This window comes from Ambystoma mexicanum, chromosome 3p (assembly GCF_040938575.1).
Source record: "Ambystoma mexicanum isolate Mex_15411 chromosome 3p, UKY_AmexF1_1, whole genome shotgun sequence".
Taxonomy (NCBI): Eukaryota; Metazoa; Chordata; class Amphibia; order Caudata; family Ambystomatidae; genus Ambystoma; species Ambystoma mexicanum.
Genome location: NC_090925.1, coordinates 636,305,532 through 636,326,172, shown reverse-complemented (window position 1 = coordinate 636,326,172; position 20,641 = coordinate 636,305,532). Strand labels below are relative to the sequence as shown.

At 45.5% G+C, this 20,641-nt stretch overlaps 1 protein-coding gene across 2 annotated transcripts in view; it reads right to left on the bottom strand.

The window, feature by feature from the left end:
* Positions 1–270: 270 nt before the first annotated feature.
* Positions 271–20,641, bottom strand: part of AFAP1L1 (actin filament associated protein 1 like 1) — a 297,654-nt gene continuing 277,283 nt past the window's right edge. For both annotated transcript variants that reach the window (XM_069651391.1, XM_069651390.1), the window contains exon 19: positions 271–5,192. In XM_069651391.1, the coding sequence (XP_069507492.1) occupies positions 5,169–5,192 (24 nt within the window). In that variant the 3' untranslated portion in view covers positions 271–5,168. The remainder of the gene's footprint in view (positions 5,193–20,641) is intronic.

Here is a 20,641-nt window from a genome sequence, read left to right as displayed (position 1 = left end):
TGGCAAGCTATACGAATTTTCACCAGCACATAGCTAAAACCATTAGCAAACTATCAAAAAAAGAGATGCATTTATCACATGGGAGCATTATAACCAGTAAATCAAGGTTACATTTCCATTGAGGATGACTTAACCTTTTATTATTCTGACGTCATAAAATGAGTACCTTTGATGTTTGTGATAAAAACAACTATTCCTTGAGCGTCAACCAACAACAGTTTTATTAGTGAGGTCCGATGCCACATAATAATAACAAACAGAACACACTGCTGCTTAAAAATGTATATTTATTCAGGGATAAACACAGATCCATAAAGTGCATCAAGTTCTCAGTAATTAGTGGCACGATATGTGAGCGGTCAGTGTGGTCAGCATTGACCCTGGCTCTTCGTTTTTCTGTCTGAACCCCTTACTCACTCCGAGGTAAGGAATATTTACATCACACAGAGAAGAGGGCACCTAAAAAACACAACAATACAACAGCAGCGCAAATCTGCAGAAATGGTGGGTAGGGCGAATGGCCGCCACATTGCTTTTGACTTGTCTTTCCGACCTTGGCTCCGTCACCATCCCACTGCGCGTAAAAGATTATATACAGCATGTGAGCCTCTAGCACCGACAGCGACATTGCTGCCACTTCTCGCTCCCACTGACCCCTTCTCCTATCTAGCCCAGAAAAGAAAATGGCGTATTGCGTCAAACCATCACAGAAATATTGCCTTTTGCCTCAGAAGCTTACATTGATCTATCACTTCACTATTGGCGCCGGCCCGCAGCCTTCGGGTACGGAATGATGTTCCTGCATGTTTGAACCTATACAGCAGACACAGGGCCTCATTTCAAGTTGAGCGTTGTGGCTAAAATCGTCAGTTAATACAGTTACTGCCCATCACTGCAGCATTAAGGCACCACCCATCTATGGTTTTGGGGGTGGGGTGGAGGAAAAACCTCTAGCAAAATGCTGCCAGTAATTCTGCCACCTTAGTGCCAAAAAACGTCAATTTCGGTGGAATTACCGCTGGCAGAAATCCCCATGCAGTCCTAGGGATGCCATAAATGGGGACTTCCAACGTCATACCGCCACTTATAATCTGGTGGTAATTCCGACGGACCAAGTGGCGGTAATGGTAAATCCGTTGGGTGGTTTTTTGGCAGATTAACCACTGAAATACCACCAAACTTGTTATGAGGCCCACAGCCCCCACGAGTGCTTTTCACAATTCACGTTTTTACATTTACTTGCCAATGTGGCTAGTGTCAAAACATTGGAGAAATCCGGATCTCAAATGAAAGGACTAGGAGTCCACAAAATGTTCCCTCCTGAGTAAGGGCAGACCAGAAATAGCTGAGATCTGGGCATGGGTTTAAAGGTCCATCGCTATCCCCAAAACCCAGACACTTTAGTAATACACTACACCTTCCAGAAACTTAAAATTCGAAAAGTATTTTAGACTTTTTCCCCCAGCCAACTCAACCCATCCTCAAAGTGCCTCTAAATCTGCTTATGGGGTCTGACATTTGGCACTGGTTGCAGAGTGTGCTGTTGTTTGCCAAGGTGGACAGTGAGCAAACTTGTCATTGTGTGGAGCTGTTGTTGATGTGCAGTGTGGAGCGGTGGCCCTGGCGGCCAGTTTGAGAAGCTGGCACTGGAAGATAGTATGGGGCGCTGCCAATGTGGGCAGTATGAGAAGCTGGCCCTGCTGCGGAAGACTTCATGCCCCCAATGCAATCGATCAAGGAAACCTAAACGGGCAAACAACTCAATTTACATTCCCAGAAGGGATTCAGTGCAGTGCGTACTGTACAGGAAAACTCACTCAGACACACACACTCAGTCAATCCCTGCCCTTCTGTTATCTTTTATTGTAACAGGCAATGCCGTACCTCCTGTAACCCATTAACACACTTCATTCACATACATCTCCATCTTTTTGAGCTAAACTGCCCACCGTTTTGCCCCAAATCATAGTGACTTTTACACTTCCCTCAAAATACCTTAATTTTACTTCATGTCAACATGAGTGTAACATGTCTACCTCCTTTACTCAAACTTGTTTTTGCTCTGAGAAATCTACTTTCTAATTACTGCACTTTGAGAGCTGCATAAAACATGCATTCCCAGCTGTTTGCTGCCATCCATCCAGAACACTTCCTATTCCTGTCATGCACCACTCACTCACTGCGATACTATTGGCATGATAAAAGAAACTATTCATGTAACGTTACATATTTGAGGTTAGACCCTAAGGTTAGGGATGCAATCACACGTCACATACTTCTTACATGCATGCCATCGGTCCAAGTACAGCATGTGTCATTACACCTTACACCCAACTATAGCATTAACTGGATACTGATATTTATTCTCTCAAGCCCATATCCCTGCTGAGTAACACCACCTGTACCAGCTCATATGACCATGTTGCCTAGACACCTATTCTCCATGTGCAACCTTCATCTAACCTACCAGGTTGATACCTTTGACACCAGCACAGGAACCTAGGCACCCCTCTCACCTGACTATGTGGTCTACTTCAAGTCAAACCTAACATGTGTGCATGAGCGTAATAGGAATAACATATCAATTCAACATAACTCCAGGGCCACTTTCATACAACCTTCAAAGTCACATGTTGCTACGGCTGCCTATGGCCATGCCCTCTGGCACAAACCAACAATAGCTCTTGGGTGTCCAAGCTAGACTGACATATCTTCTGCCGCGCTGTCTATGCAAGAATGCAGAACCATACCACATCCTGAACTGGCTATCCAGGACAAGCACACGCCATTTTATCCCATCAACAACATGCTAACGATTTAAGCCAGTGCCGTGCAATCAAACTTAACATGCACTCTGTGTCACATACCAAAATCTAGCATCCAAAATACATCTCTGCTGATCCATTTGATCAAGCCCAAGACAGCATTTCACCTGAGACTGCACCTCCCCATGTTATTCCTTCCAAGCCCCAGTTGCATTCAATACTTGTATCTCTGCTTCCAAGCTATGTTAATGGCACAATTCCACGACTAGTTGCCCACTACCCATTGATTGCACAATGACTCACCCAAATAAACAATAACAGTTCAACACTGCATCAACCCACAAATAAGTAAATGCTGCCCATGCGAAGGGAGGCCATACACCCACGCCACAACTTTGCATCTGGTGCCATAGCACACATACCATCCAAAAACTACCAACAACCAACAAACAAGACCATGTTGTTTGTGCCAAGTCAAAGACCCTATTCAAAACAAATTACTATGCCACCTTTAAAGCCCAAGACTATAGGCGCCCCTCAAACAGGACATTGACACCCATTCAAAGTCAAGCCAGAGACACTACCCAAACCTCTAGAACTGTTGATATACCATCTCTACGAGCCCAAGGCTAATTGCACCCTGCAAAACAGACACATAGGACATGCTAAGTGCAGCCATGGGCACAAATCAAACCTTCATACCTTCTTCCTTCTCATCCATAACAGCCCAACATTACATCGAAAAACATTGGCGTCTACGGCAAGGTACACCACGCACCAAGCAATGCATTCATTCTTCCTGCTCTTCCATCTACATGAGGCAAGGATACACCAATAAAATGTGCTGTGTTATGGTGCAAACCTTAGGGTTATAATGATAACTATCTGATCCCTACCGCATTATCCCACCCAACATCTGTACTATTAAACTACCAAGCCAGCAGCGCGCTTTCCACTTAAACCTAGAGGCCCACCCCTGTTTCTGATGAGATGTGCACACAAGACTTCCACAACCATTCTTGCATAGTGTAAGTCGAGGTCATAGGGCACACATATTTTCCTGGTTGCTCAGGGTGCAGAGGCATAATAAGCTCATGAAGGAGGGAATTAGAGAAGTCTGATAGAGCAAAGTGAATGAAAACGAGAGAGGTCAAGATATGTGAGTAGCGTGGAGGGCTCGATACTCTAGGGGGTGGGTTGGAGAGAGGGGATGTGACATGGCCAATCTGTCCAATGCTGTAAAGAGGTTTGTTATTTTAGGGAAACCTGACAAGAGGTGGTGTAGCCAACACTAAAGGCCTGTGTGATCTCAGTGGACATAGGACGTTCCTTGTTTTATCCTGGGATTCAGCAAACATGATCTTTGGGAAATTGGCGGGCACAGTTTAGCCAATGTCGCGAAGGACTCTATAATCTCAGGCGAAAGCGGTAGAAAAAGAAGGTCTTTGGCATGAAGAAGAGTTTTAGAAAAGTGTGTGCTCCAAGATTGTATTGATCCTTCGCAAGAGTAGTCAGAATGGTCCAATTTGGCACTGAGGTTTTCAGAAAGGCATTTAAACAAAGGTTTGGCTGTAGCAAACGATATAGGTAATTCAGATGATCACCTTGGATTCTGAGGCAGGAAGTGATGTCACCTTGTCAAGGCTGCAGACTAGGCTAATGGGAAATTAGGAAATGCCTGACAAGCCCGGCCTCCAAATGATCAGCGGGCATGGGCTAGAGTTAGCCATTTGTCAAGTAATAATATTACCTGTCACTGACTCCACCCTATTCCCATATTGGCATGTCAGCTGCCGGACTCCACCTAAAAATATATCACTCCATGCCTCTGGGTAACACATGGGCTAGGATTTCCTACTACCCGCTTCCCACACCAACCAGCTTCTCATCATGAACATTTAAATATAGACCTCTGAAGGACCAACAAGTGCTGCCAGATCCATCACTTCCGTTTTCATTTCCTGCAGGCTTCTGCGCTCCAGCGGCCAACGACCCTCTTGCATAAGCACAAAGTAGTGTCCAACCACTCAGAGGGATTTGTTGGCTGCTCCGGAGAGGCGGAGGGGCAATTGTCTATGCTGGCCAAGAACCCATCTCTCCTGGTACCTGTGCCCACTGATCAAGGCACAGATAGTTTCTGCACAGGGTATGGTGTCCTTGGAGTCCAAAATCCAAATGTCTTCTTGCTTAGTTTCCAAAAAGTATCCCATAAAAAAAAACCCTCCCGCCCCAATGACCCGGCCTCTCAAGTGTCCAAAGCCCATCCAAGTGCACAGGTTTATTCTTCTCAGAGTGGAGGACTGAGCAATGACTCTCCCACACATCCACGAGGGTTCTGAGGGCAAATGTCTCTGGGTTCATAGAACAGACTCCTGATCATATTCTGTTCTTTTCTGAGGGGGCTTAGGTCTTTTTCATCTCCCATTCCTGAAAGATAGAAAAAAATATAAAGTTAAACAGGAAAGAGGCATCTTTGGATTTAGTCCAGGAAATGTAATACATATAACGGCATTCAGCCTGTTTATAAGTCCTTCGAATTTCTAAAGTATCTGGCACTGTAAAAGCAACCAATGAAACTGAGTTTAGGGAAGGCATTAACAACTCTCTATTCCACATAATGTTCCTGTGAAATGGGGTGCTCTAAGCTACTCTCTGTATATAGATGCATTGTTGTGAGCGGCAAAGATGACAAATGCAATTCCTATCATCACTATTTGGCAGAATATGCTGTGATGTAAAGAGATCCCCAAGACATATAAATATATATATATATATAGATAGCATTACATACCTGCAATCGTCTTTTTGATAATTGTACGTGCTTAGATTCACATGCTTTGCATACGCCGACATCTAGTGGTTGATGCAGAGTATTACATGACTGGTTTTCGAAATCGAAAAGCAACGTCAATGGGTCATGTATTTAATACTATCCATACTGTGACGTGTACTGCAACCATGGTCCTTCATGCATCAAGGTCCTCAGATTGCTTATTTCTGACCTGAGGTTGCTTGAAGTGTGAAAAGCATGTGATTCTAAGCAGATCCACAAGCCTCTGAAGACAAACATTACATACCTGTTTTTGTCTTTCTGATGCTTATATATGCTTATATACATATGACTTCTGCACTATAGTTAAGGGGAGTACTGAGTACCATAGGAAATAGAAAAAATAAATTGCTAATAACTTTTGACTGAGAGAACGGATTTGGCTGACAATTTTGTACATGCTCCCCAACCCCCCAAGATTGGACATTTTGGGAAAGATCTGTTAAACAATAAGACTTATCAAGAAAACAACAAAAAGCACTTTTGCCTAGTCACCATTCATTACCAAGAAGGTCAATATTTGTCAGCCCGCTGGACAGATTTGGACAAGGTCCGAAACAACTTGGGCACAAAGCATTGACTTGTGATCCTTTTGTGGTTTTCCATTATTCTGTCCAGTAGTTTTTTAAATATTTGCTGGAGAAGGGGGTGCCCTTGGCATTGGGAGGTGAAATAATTGTGAAATGGCATCAGGTTAGAGGTGGGGGTTGAGGGAGGGCTCCATGTGGAATTTGGGAGTTGGGGGTGGGCTAGGGACCGAGTTTGCAGCACACATGTTTTCCCGTAGTCGCGGTTATTTGCCCCAATCATCGCGGTTACCAGAGAAATTGAGATTGAGCAATGAAATTGGTGAGGGCTTTTTTTTAGGAAAATGGGAGTTTTGTGGGAGTGGGGGTACCTTGCCATGAGGAGAGGGGCACTTGGTGAGAGAGTGGGGGCCCAGGGGATTTTTCCCCCCAATGTTTTTCCTAATAATCGCAAACTACCAATAATTGCAGCTATATGTAGTAAATTGCCATGATATTGGCTTGATAGAACTTTAAATGGCTGAAGACCTGATGGTGTTGGCTCTGGCCAGTGGCCTATTAGTGTTAAAAAAATATAGAAAATGGGCACGGTCAAAGGCCAGAGCTAGTGGCCAGGGAGTGATTTAATAAATACAGTGCGCTTGTGGGCACGGCCAATGGCCATGGTCACTGGCCTTGGCTGTTGGCCATGGCTAGTGGCTAGGGAGCGATTTAAAAACTCCAGCAGTTCAGCTGCTGGCAGGGTCAGACTGGGGCATAACATTGTCTCAGGCACCAATTAAAAAATGGCCCAAAGTTGCAAATGGTATTTCATTCCTTTTGTGACAGACTGTTTTAATAGTACCAAGGAGGAGTTGTTTAATAAAATGTGATGCAAATTGTGCAATTTAAAGAATATGTATTCAGCATCAATGGTCAAAACTACTAGCTGCAGAGTGAAGTAACTCATCAAACTGGCCCACATTGGTCAGAAAAGTGGCCCACTTTGACTAAAAAAAAAGTGGCCCACACTAGCATTTTGAGTTTTGGGTTCCGGCATTGCCCTATCAGCCAGTCCGAGATTGGCCACTGGCCATGGGCGAGGGCCATGGCCATTGGCCAGTTAGTGTTTTGAAAAAGGCCATGGCTAGTGGCCTATTACTAATTTAAATATACAGTGGGCACGGCCGAAGGCCATTGCCAGTTGTGCCGCAAAATATACAGTGGGCACGCCCAAGGCCATGGCCAGTTGCATTGAAAAAAACTATGGTATAACAAAACCCCTGAAATTCAATTATATTTTTTTATAACTAAAGCGCAGTTAAGGTGACTAAACATAACTCAACAAAACCCTTAAAATTCATTGGATTGGTAAACTCTGGACTTGCTTAACTCAGCGTGTTCCCATTGCAAACCCCAAGAGCACATATATATTATAAGAGAAGAGATTCACAATGCCATACAAAATGGCATTATGGGGCATATGGCATTATGGTGGAGATCAATGGAAATTTGTTGAGTTAAGCTGGTCCTGAGTTTCCCAATGAGCTGAATTACAAAGGGTTTTGTTGTGTTATGTTTAGTCACATTAATGGCACTTTAAAGTGTTTTCCTTGAATATGTGTGTAATGCCAAACTTTTAAAAATAAGATAGGCAACTTGCTACAGCATGTATAGGAAAAACATTACTTAGCCAGTAATCATTTTTCTGTAGCTTGTAGCTGTTCAGATTCACATGCTTTGCTTTGCATAGACTGCCATCTAGTGGTTGGTGTATAGTATAACATCTTGTTCTTATTTTAGAAATTTCAAAAGGGGGTGTTGGCAGGGGCATACCTGTCATTCCATCCCTAGCCTACATGTGGAGGTACCAATGACCCCTCACTGCTTAGACATATGTCCTTCACCACAGTCCATTAATTCCTTGCACCAACCTCACACTTATATTGGGATCAGGTGTCCCAAATCTCGGTGCTACTACTTTTTACTGTCTACTGTTGCAGCCCCCATTTAGGCATCACTCCCTCTATCTAGGTGTCCCAAATCTAGGTGCTACTGCATTTTACTGTCTACTATTTTATCCCCATTTAGGCATCCCCCCCTCTATCCAGGTGTCCTAAATGTAAGTACTACCGTATTTTACTGTCTAATTTGTTACCCTCTTTTAGGCCATCCACAACATTGGCCCGGAATTCTCTCAAGAAATAGTCACTAGCTACCACCCCTCTAGGACTCTCATATCTGGCCCAGCATCTCTCCTAGTTGTCCCACATTACAACTCCCAATGACTGGCGGATCCTCTTTCTTCGTCTAAGCGCTGATCATCTGGAACTCTACCTTTGCACATTCACAATATTCCCAGTCGTCTGGCATTCAGAAAGGCCTTCAAAACTTAGCTTTTCCTCCTCTCCTTGAAATCCTCTCACACTCTACACCCTTGATGGGCACACAGAAAAGCATACCCAAACATAACAACACTCCTACTCACCAATACCCCATGGGTGCCGGCAGCATTTGCAGAAGCACACCACAACAAACTATTGTCCTACCCTCAGCCCCTCAACCCTGCCCCCATCCGTCTGGGCCCCTCTTCCGCTGCTCAGACTTTCGTTCCAGGGAGACTACAAATAGCGAGACCAGCCAATCATCTTGCACCAAGAAAAAAGAACACTGCAGTCGAACTCCATCCAAGCGTACGGTACGTATACCTACACCACATCTGTGGACACAGGCCACAGGTACCACTACCCATCCATGCACCCTAGAATGCAACTATGGGTATGGTATTATGGTATAGCCTCATGCCTTAGGGGCGCTAGGAAGCGGCTGAGTCCGCCGTTGACATGTTATAAATACCTCAGATGCTCAACAGTCATGTGCGATGTGGATCCTTGCATGTCCTATTTCTACCACCATATGCCAGACACAGTTTCAAATGTCCCAGTTATGCCATCCAAAGATAGTTACTGACTCATATGCATGACAATTATCATATGTAACAAGCAACCTTTTATGTTCAATTTCTGCCATGGTATGTCAAGCTTAGTCTTAAATGCCCTAGTAATCACATGTAAAGCCCCGTACACTATACAGTCACCATATGTACGGTGCTGCCCTTCAGCAGTGACCCAACTTGTTTACCAAGCCGCAAACCTACAAACCCTACCCAGATGCCAGCTACACACCCGCCAGCCTGTCTGTCCACACAACCTAGCATTTGCCTTGTGCTCATGGCTCATGTCTTTACACGCACTTGTGCCTCGCGTCTACATGTCCAAGCTGTGGTGCTGCTTTTGCACTAATTAACCTGTACTCCCAATAGCTACTTCTCCCCACTTCCACACTTCATTCAGACGTGGCGAGAGTGGGAATTGGGGTTCCTGCACCTTGTCACTCTGCTAACCCCTCAGCAGCTAATAACAGGCTGTATAGGGGCTAGGGTAGGAAAAGGATTGTGAACTACCTAACTGTGAGTTGGACGGTATTCTGGCCGTATATCTACCAGAATACTGCCCAACGGAATTACTGTTACAGCCACTTGGCCTGGCGGATTTACCAGTAGATTACAAGTGGGGGTGGCAGTGTTAGTCCCCATTCATTTGGAGGCAATAGGACTCCATTGAGGATTTTGGTGGAATTCCCATGAGCGGAATTACCGGTGTAGTAATTCTGCTGATTTTGCCACTTTTTTTGGCAGAAAGTGAGAGCATATACCGTGAGGCCCACTGTTTCTTTTCATTTCAGCACTACTCCAGTGATTCCCTGAGCCAGTTAGTGCCCCTGTCGAGCCCCCTTCTTTACCCGATGTGTATGTGGAGGATATTTCCTTTAGAAGCCTTCAACAAAGGGCTTCACCACTGTAACCTCTGCCATATCACCCTATGTTGGGAGGTAGTGTAAGCAGCTAAGGCCACCAAACACACTGTTATTGAATTGTACACTGGTAATAAATCTAACAAGTAAAGCAGGTGGGTAACTATGTCTGATGTTGAACACTGAACTGGATGGATTGGATGTTTGTTACACTATATGGCAAACTTCTTCCACTTACTAAATCCGCTCATTTGTGTTTTGGGGTTGCGTGTCTCTACAAGGGTGTCCATGCACCTGTGTGGCAGCTGCAAAAGGTGCAAGGCTGCCAAATTCAGTGATTGTCCATTAGGGTGTGTGATATTATGGCCGTGATGTGTTTGTAGGATGTGAACTTTAGTGCATAGTACATTGGCCCCCAATCCTGGTTCTGGGTACCTGGAGGCAAAGTTGTTGCAGGTTGCGGCAAACAGGTCAATGCTTGGAACACCCCATACTTTGAAAATTCATTTGAGCAAATATGTACTTAGTTCCCTCTCATGTTGCTATAGAATCTGTCGTCTGAGAGTGAGCACCAGGCAATCGTGCAACCCTGGAACATGCTGGGCTTGCAAATACATCCTTCTCTGTATGTGTCTATTCCAAAGCAGTTTTGCTGTTCAGGATACTTTCGTGGAATGTGTCTGTACCCCTGTTGCTTTCTGTAAATCCTAGCAGTGATTTTGTCTTTCCTTGTGAGAATATTTTTCTTTGTATCTGTGTCAAAGAATTCAATTCAATTCAATACTTTATTTCGACCACTGATGGGTCATAAAAGTCACAAAAAAAACAATAAAATGCATCAGTTAAATAAAATCATGACAGTATAAAACATGCTGACCGCAAAAAATAATGTACATTAAAAAAGATCAGATAAAATGATGCATTAGATACATCTCATAGAGCATGCCCTCCAGCGGCCATGTGGTGAGTCGCTTCCCCCATGCCAACAACAGAAAGTGCCCCATGCTGAAAAGCACGCTGGGATCGCCAGCCAGGCAAAAACACAACACCAAGGATGCCCTAGTAGAGTTAGAGAGCGTAACTAGGTGTAGCAAATATTCTTTCCTCGCGTACTTATAGGCTGGGCAAAAAAGAAAAATGCTCAATGCTTTCACCCGCAATAGAGCAAAATGGACAAATGGCTGAATAAGACGCATTCCAGGAATACTTAAGAGAGGCCAAAGGCAATATGCCAATATGCATCTTCAAGTATAGGGCCCCCATTAGTTTAGGGGGCATAAGATCCAGGTAGCATTCAAATCCTGGGGTTAATTTCCTGGCCAAGTAGGGAGCTAGACTAGCTGAGCGCACACGGATCGGTCTAGTGTCTCTCTCCCATCTAATCCTAGGGGCATTCTTGACTAATTCTTTAAAGTTCCCTGGGATAGAAGCAGGCTGCAGTCAGTGGCCTTCCAGTCCCACTGTGGACAGCTCCCTGCGAATATTCTTTGTATCTGTGTCGAAAAACTGGATAACACCAGACAAACTCCCTATAGTTCTAACACACTGATGCGTGACTGCACTTTGTGAGCAGTTCACTTGGACTGAGCTTTAAGATGTGCTATTAACACTGACATGAAGGCATCTATTTCTGTAGTCCCTTTATAACAAATGAGTCACCTTACCTGGTTTTGCGAATGCCACCACACTAATGACTTGATTGCCTTTTTTATCACTACCACTACATCCTCATAGTAGCCTGCTGCTTGTAGCCACTGTGCAGTGAGCAACATATGAACTGGAAGCGTGTGTAGTTTGGCATATATTATGTTATGTTACTTGCCATTTATATAGCACCTTATGTATCATTGGTATGATCTCAAAGCGCTGGTTGGTTGAACGCCCTCGGGAACCGCAGTTCAGTCAGTAGAGAGAGAGAGTGTGGTATGGTGCGTGGGCGCACCGGATATGCGTGCAGCTGGTGTGGTTGTTGCAAGAAAGCTGCTTCTTAGCGGTAGGTGTGGTGCTGAGGAAATCAGTTGGGTGTGTTCAGTCTGGAGGGTGGACACCCAGACTGAGTTCTGGCTGCCTTAGTCCTGAAGAGACGCTTAAGCTAGACGGAATGTGCTCAGCTAGCTGTGTTTTATTAGGATGATGTAGAGTTTGTGGGGTCATGTTATTATGAGAACAGCTAGACCGAATGTGTCATAGTACAGCTATGTTCTATTTGAATGATGGTGTATAGGGGAGAGTACGCGTAGGAGTGTGATGTGGTGGTTATCAGTAAAGCGCCTGCGATCAAGCACGAGAGCAGGACAGGGGGCGTACATTAGGCACACTTTCTAAATTCAACTATACCACAGCTACGCCATTAGGCATATTTTCTAAGTTTAACTATACCACAGATACGCTATTAGGCACATTTTCTAAGTTTAACTATACCACAGGTACGCCATTAGGCACATTTTCTAAGTTTAACTATACCACAGATACGCTATTAGGCACACTTTCTAAATTCAACTATACCACAGCTACGCCATTAGGCACATTTTCTAAGTTTAACTATACCACAGATACGCTATTAGGCACATTTTCTAAGTTTAACTATGCCACAGATATGCTATTAGGCACATTTTCTAACTTCAACTACACCATAGGTACACCATTAGGCACACTTTCTACGTTGAACTATAACACAGTGACGCTATTAGGCATACTTTCTCAGTTCAGCTATACCAATTTTTTTTAATATATAAGTAAGAGTGGTAGGGCTTTCTGGCGTGAAGTGATTGCTTCAGTCTCCCCCCTTGCCATACTTACATTTTGTGCTGATTCTCACAGGATAGTGGCCACAAGGGTATGGGTATACTGCCATGGGCAGTACTTTCGAGATGCTTTGTACTTGTACTTGGAGGGCCCATTTTCAGGGTCGCTATGGGTATTTTGGGTTGGGTTGTTGGGTGCATATTGGGATAATCTATGATAGAGTTTTGTTCTTGTCATTGCTATTGTGCTATCAGGCTCTGCAGTAGTGGCTCTGTGGGTAGAATCCTGGTTGCTAGCATGACACAGGGTGGCAGATCATTGTTGAATGACCAGGGATGCCTGCGACTTTGGTTGGGCAAATTGAATCCTGATGGGTAAATTTGGTAAGGGCAAGCCCAGTCGCAATTGCAGTTGGTGAGGCATATTTAGCTTGGGAGTGCGGCAGTGTAGAGTCTGTGGATTTGCCAGTATAACAGAGGGTGGGGGGGCAGTGCTGTGCTCCCTTATGGGAAGATAGTAGCTAGGCTTAGTTACGAGTCCTGCCGGTCTATGGTCTCCAGGATGATATACACACGGAGGCATCTTGTGGACTTAGAGCATGGGGTATGTCAAGTCTGGTGGAGGTGAGCATGCTAAGTCGAAGCATATGCCTAGGTGTGGCCTTTGTAGTCAGGCAGAGGTGGGGAGAGTCAGCAGCTACATGTCCTACGGCCTGTTGGTCTCTAAAGCTGGCTTTCTGGCCTTGACTGTTTGCTATTTCCGTGATGGTGTCATTATTGCCAGTTTCTGGGCCAGCGGTTGTTATTTTGAGGTAGTGCTGTATATCCCATCATAATTGCTATCCTCTGTCAGAACTGCTTGATCACCCTGCATTCCCAGAACATATGTATCATGTTCCATACAACGTGGACACTGAGGGTCCAGCTCACCAGGGAATTGGGATATCCTATGTGATGTCATGTAGGTTCTGTGTAATGTGTATAATTGGGTAAGCTTCAACCTAGCATTCCTGGAAACCCTTTTTGTGTATAATAATGTGTTTTGCCATTCACATTCTGTGAACCCTGTATCAATGTCTCCATCCCACTTCAAATAAACAAATAAAGCCTCTGATACAGTTTTGAGACCCTTTGGGGTCCATCAGAAATATCATACAATAGTCTCAGGACAGTATCTTCCTCCATATGTTCAGGGAAACCCTGCCGTATCTTGCATGTCAGGAATTGTCCCATGTTCACAGCCGTCACTTCTGTCACCTCCTGGAACATTAAAAAAGTACCCTCTCAAAACAGGTCTCCCCACACGGCTACCCCTCTGTCTTCCCACTGAGTCCTGATGAGCTTGAGGTTGTTTCTATCTCTTCCCCAAAGACCGCTGCCAATGGGATATTTGGCAAATATGATTCTCCCAGAGTGAGTATATTTCTGGTTCTTGACCAAATCCTTTATGATGTTTTTTTTTTGGTGCAAACCACATAGATCCCACTGAAATGTATTTTATTCCAATTGCTGGCACGTGCTAAAACATGCCGGCGCTGATATGTCCCTGTGCCCTATTGGCCCTGTCCAACAGAGTGAGCTGACAGAATATCTGCGCCGAATTAGCCATGCCGAAACGGTTCCACGTGTTTTCGCTGCGCTCACTTGCATTGTTTAAATTTTAAACGCACAGTGTTCACTTTCGCTGTTTCTTTTTAATGGGGGATTTCCCCAAAACTCCTTCTTACCCAGGCCCACCTAGACACCCTGCCACCCACCACCTCACAGCCCCCTTACCCAAATACACAACCCATATTTATATATATTTTTTGAAGAATTTGGTGAAAACGACAGCAGTGAAAACTGCAGGTTTAAAATGCACGCATGTAAAGTGGCCGTGGTCAAAATGCGGCATATGGCGGAAACATCTGGTGCCAAAAACTTCAGATTCACATGCCCCAGAAATATAGGCGGCTGTCACATACTGGAAGGTTTGGGAAAGATTCTTTAAAAAAAAGAAACGTTATTTTGAAAACAAACAAAATGAAAAATGTTGGGTAGGCACAATTATACCCCAGGTTATACCCCAGGGTATCAGAAAATAAAATGCAGAAAAATTGCTATCTGCAGGTCAAAAACAGGCAAATGCCATCAGGCTAGAAGTGGGGGGCGGGGCAAGAGGTCACAAGTGAAATTTAACAGAAGAGGGATGACTTCCTGTAACATTGTCATACTGAACTTTTGAGGCTTTACATATTTGTTTTCTGGCCTTAGATATAATACTGGTCTCATTGTTTTGTCTTTCTTTGGCACTAGGAAATAAAGGGAATGAATGCCCTTGTTTACCTGGTCTGGCTTGACTCTCTCGATGGCGTCTTTTTGAAGAAGAGCCTCAATTTCTTTTTCTGGGAGCTTCTGGGGTTCCAGCTGCACCTTTCTGTTGCATTGTGACAGGTGTTCTGAAGTCCCTGTTAGCTCAATATAATACCACCTCTCTACTGTGTCTGGCACCCACTGATTGGATATAAACCCCGCCCGTGTGTTCGCAAATGAGATTGTGTGACCCCCATGGGGTTTGCATCAGAGGGGACATGGAAGCTAGAGGCCGATAGCTAAGTGTGTTGTTGGCAACCTGAAACCCAACTGGTGCTCTGATTTTGTATGAATTGACCCTGTGGCTGCACGAAAAAGTGTTGGGACGAAAGGACTGTAGTTTAAGCAAGTCCTCCATGCAATCCCACCGTGCCACGTTGAATCTGGATGTTAGTGCAGTTGCGTTGGCTATTCTAACGCTGGGTGCAGCATTTGTTGCTGCAAGTTATATATCGCCTACTTCCTTGGCTGGGGGATATTCTGTATTGGTCATGGGTGTGTTTGGTCTCTTCCTAGTGGTAGTGACCACTAGAGAGTCCGGTGCTAGTTGACCTCTCAAGTAGATTGGGTCTGAATTATGGAGCTTGTTTTGAGACAGCTTTCATTAATGATGGGTTCACCCTCTTTTTAATGGACTATAGCAGTGGAATGACACGGGCCACCATCTTTTTCTCCTCTAATACATCCTCTGTGAAGTCTATAACTTCATCTGGCTTCTCTGTGAATATACCAAAACGTTCAGCAACTCTTTGTGAATATTGGAAATTGTCCTTTGCTGGTGAAGAGGAAACTGGGGGCGTTGACCTCGACGGGGGATGGCATTCAATATTCCTTTGAATTCTGAAACTCCTGACAAGAATCAGTGTATGCAGAGTCTTCAAATTCTTCCTGTTCTGTGAGGTGTTCGGACTGAGTGTCTCCTGGGTATAACTTCTTGATCTTTTTGATGGTGGTCCTACCGCTTGTGTAAACCATTTTTTCTTGTATGTTTCCTGCCTTTGCAAGAAAGTCATCATTTTAGGCATAGGGGCTCATTACAATTTGCCAGTATTCTGGCAGTAAATCCATTGGAATACCAGCAAACAGAAGTACCGATACTGTCACTTGTTCAGACGGTCTTAACGCTGGAGCTGTTACCTGCAGCGGTAATACCTCCTGATTACAAGTGCTTGTTTGCCAGTGTAATCCCCATTTAATGGAGTCAATAGGACCCCACTGGGGATTTTTGCTGGTGTTACCACCGCCGGTATTTCCGGGTGGCAATACCAGTGATTTTTAGAGGAAAAGTGGAGGAGTTTATCGTAAACAAATCTCTGGTATTACCACCCAGTAATACTGGCAGCAGTAATACCGGCAGATTTGTAGTTTGGCTGTGCGGGGAAAATTAGGTAAACAGTATTACCTCCACTTTTTTCCCCACATCAGCAAACTCGTTCAGGGCCCCAGTGTGTTTGATCTTATGCATGGACCATTCCCTTTGCTGCTTCAGCATCTGTTCCGAGGTCGCAGAACTCTGGATCAGAGTCGATTCGAAAATGGCGGGATATTTCTCCCTCCTTACCATGATTTACCTTAGCAGTTGAGTTTTGCAGATCAATACAGCTGTCTGCATAGCCCTTTAGACCTAGTCCAGTCCTTAAGTGAAGTGGTCATGACTAGATTATGCACTTTCAGACCGAGAGGCTGTATCCTCTACTCCTCTGGGTATGTAAGTAGAATCTGTACAAGTGTAGCCTCCACATTAAACAGACACTTATGTAGGTTTCCTTATGTGTTTAGTTTTTGATGATTCCTCCCACATACTAGTAGAATAGCCCTCTCAACAGGGGGCTTGTGCTTCAAAGCTTCTAAAAGGCCAGGCCAGTCAAGTCTCTTGTACGCTGCGCTTCCAAGCATGCGTGTTTGCCATCCTACTGTATCCCCCAGTGACCCTTTACAGAGCGCTTCTTCTCAGTATCATTTGGAGTTGATCATACCGAAATGTTTAAATGTTGCAGACAGACAGGCGGAATTAGCATTGATAGCTCTTGACTCCAGATATGGGTGGTCAGTCGTTTTTGGAAGCCCAATGAGGTTTTAGTCTCCACTTCCAAGAGGGAGAAATGCCTCCGTCAGCAGGACCGCCTTGCTAATTTAAGGGGTCGTCTTCTCTCAAACATCCTCTCCCTTTTAGACACTCACAGATCTTAGGTTCTTTAACATCAGAAGCCGGCACTTTAGTATGATGACAATTTCACCTGCAAAGCACGAAACAATGGGCCTCATTATAAGTTTGGCAGTAGCCTTGCCGGTCAAACCGGTAAAACCGGCAAGCTGCCACCAAACTTCCGAAAAATTCCAGCACCCGCGTATGGGCAATTACTGGGTCATTGTGGTCCTGCCGGACCCGGTAGTTGCCCATTCGCGGGTGCCGGAATGGAATGGGGGGTCGGATGCACCGGCACCATCCGTCATGCTGTGCTTGTGGGTGCTGCTCTGCCCGCCAGGTCAGACCTGGTGGGCAGAAAGCCACCCGCAAGCACAACTCTTAGTTTGCCAGTGCGGGAACTATGGTACCGGCAAGCTTACCGGTACCGTAGTTTCCAGACCGGCAAACTTGTAATGAGGCATAATGACTTGCGTTTGACTTCAAAATGGTAGAACAGGGTTTTGAACCTTTAGTTAGTGCCACAAGCAGAATGCAAGGAATCAGCCAAGATGAATCAGAGGACTAACACCTACAATTAGAACAAAGGGAACACCTGATAGAAATGAGGAAAACCCAGAGCAAGGCCAATCACAAGGCAAGGAGGGAAAAAGGAAAGGAGAGCAAATCCCATGGATTATTATGTAATCAGATTAATTCAAAGTCATATATAAGAACTCAGGGGAGAATGGGAGGGCAGCGATCCACGAAGGACACAGTGTGATGAGAGAGCTACAGAGAGAGAGAGAACCGCAAGCCTTCTGAGGGCCACCACTCATGTGAAGGAGGAAACCCCCAAACCATAAAACAAGCAAGGGAGAAGGGCACAATTCAGCGGGAGGGCTCTGTCTAGAGACTCTTGGAGAAGCCACGGAAGCTGGGGAACAAGCTGCTGCATTCCTTCTGAGGGCTGGATCACTGACTCTGGCACGAGCCATAGACCGGGGAGGTGAAACCAGCGCCTGCAAAGGTTTGACGATCTGAGTGTAACCCCGCGGCTCGGGGTGATGATTATGCGGCTTGGCAATGATCCAGGCAAAGGGGAACACATAATTGCTGGTAACCTTAAGGTAAAACCCTAGCGACGGGTGTGGGGAATGCTGGTAAATGAAATCATGGCAATAGGGAGAAATACTGGTACAGTAAACCCTGGAAAGAGGGATGGGATACCTGCTCATGAAGGGTTATTGTCAACAGGAGGAAGATAGCTCAGGGGCAACGTGCTCGCCTTGGAAGCAAGACGACATGAAACAAAACAGGTTTGATCCACGGGTCCGCGCTTAGAAACCTCTGGGTATTAAGCGCATTATAAATAATCTATCATATCATATCATAACAGACCAAGGAGCCTTGGAAGGTGATCCATGGGCAGAGGGTAAAGATAGCTGCACCAAGAGAACCAAAGGAACAATTGCAATCTGATCAGCAAGCTGGTCGCTGTATTCACGAGACTAGGAGTTGAACAAAGAAACACGTTGGAGACCATAACCCTGAAATTGTGTGAATTAGAGTAGGGAATCTACACCAAGACAAGGGGGGTCATTACGAGTATGGCGGAAGGGGCTTAATGGCACCCTTAAGGATGGCGGTGCCGTTAAGCCCCTACCGCCATATTCCGAGGTCCCTTATGGGGTTCCAGCAGGAACTGCTGGTCTGACCAGCCGTTCTTTGCGGGACCCGTTAAGGGACCTTGTAGCTAATAACGGGCCCGCAATTTGCGGGCCCATTATTAGCGCCTTCCCCATTCCTATTGAGCCCTATGGGGGCTCAAATGGGAATGGGCAATGGTTTACTAAATGGGGACTTACCGGGTCCGCATAGGTCGGAATGTCCCAGTAAGTCCCCATTCAGTGACACCGGACCCGGGTTTGGAGGCGGCCATGGCTACCTCCAAACTCATAATGACCCCCAAGGAGTCCTTTTAGCTATGACCTTATACCTAATAATGTCATCATCCTAATACTTTACGTATAGCTGCCGTGAGTAGTAGCTGGCACCCATAGGTCATTCAGGCATTCAACCAGCCCCAGCCAAGAGGGCCAAGGATGGATAGCTACACCAGCAAAGCATTGCTCTCTGACACGAGGTCAGCGTGCAATTTGCAAGCTCAAAACCTGCAACAGGGTGGGCTTATCCTTTCAGCCTTAGAAGGTCTACAGATCAATTGCTATTAAAAAGGCTATCCCAGTGCTTAAAAGTCGGAGGAGTGTGAAACAAAGTGCTATAAGAACACAATATTAATATTACTAACCTGGTGAATTGGACAATAAAGGTTTTGAAATATATTTTGTTGTCTTGTGTGTTAACAGTTAATGGGCCTTATTAGGAGTTTGGAGGTAGCCATGCTATTTTTAGCGGCATGGGTACCTCCAAACTCGGGTCCAGGTCCCGCAAAAGTGGACTTACCAGGCCATTCTGACCTTGGAGGGCCCGCTAATTCCCTTTCGCGTGACCCAGACCCGGTACATCCCCATTCCCATTTTAGCCCCATAGGGCTCAATGGGAATAGGGAGGATGCTAACAACGGGCCCGTTAATGATGGGCCTGTTGTTAGCATCCTGTTCTGCTAGCGGGTCCCGCTCGGCACGTCTGGTCTGGCCAGGCGTCCAGAGCGGGACCCGCTGCAGAACTCGTAATGTGGCGGCCCGGAATGAACGGTGCCGGCCCCTTACCAGCACCATTCATTCCGTGACCGCCACACTTATAATGAGGCCCAATGTGTTTTAGGGCTGATGAAACAGTAACTACTTTCGGGCAAGAAAAAGGTATTTAGTGTAATAGTCCTGGATTGGAAATCAAGCAAGGTCTTAATCTTCTGCTATAACAAAAGGTGATATCCTACCAAGGAAAGTTTAGTTGTAAGGGTGGGCCAGCTTGAAGCAACACAGATAGCATTGCTGCCTCATCTAACCGGCCAATCTCAGCAAACAGTTTAGCGATTGGTGCCGGAAGAATAAACCAGGGTACATGCAGGGACGTCATCTGGGGGTCGCTAGTGATCACACCGGTGACCCCTAGCATGGCCTCTGCAAACCCAATTAAAAACAAGGGATTTCCAAGACGGCAGGTAAAGCTCAGCCTGGTCTGCAATTACGAGTACCAGAGTGCATTGTAAAAGACACCAGGCTTTGGATGAGTTGTAGACTCCCGGCATGGCAACATTCAATGGGCCTCATTACACGGTAGAAGGTAACCTTGTCGCTATTAGCGCCATGGCTACCCCCTTACCGCATTCCGGGTCTGCGTTCCCGGAATAGGGACTTACCGGGTCATTCCGACCTTGGAGGACCTGGTAAGTCCCCATTCCGGGAACCATTCCCCATTCCTATTCGAGCCCCCATAGGGCTCAATGGGAATGGGGATGGAGCTAATAGCGGGCCCGCTCAGAGCGGGCCCGTTATTAGCTCTGACGTCCCTTAACGGGTCCCGTCCATAACGCCTGGTAA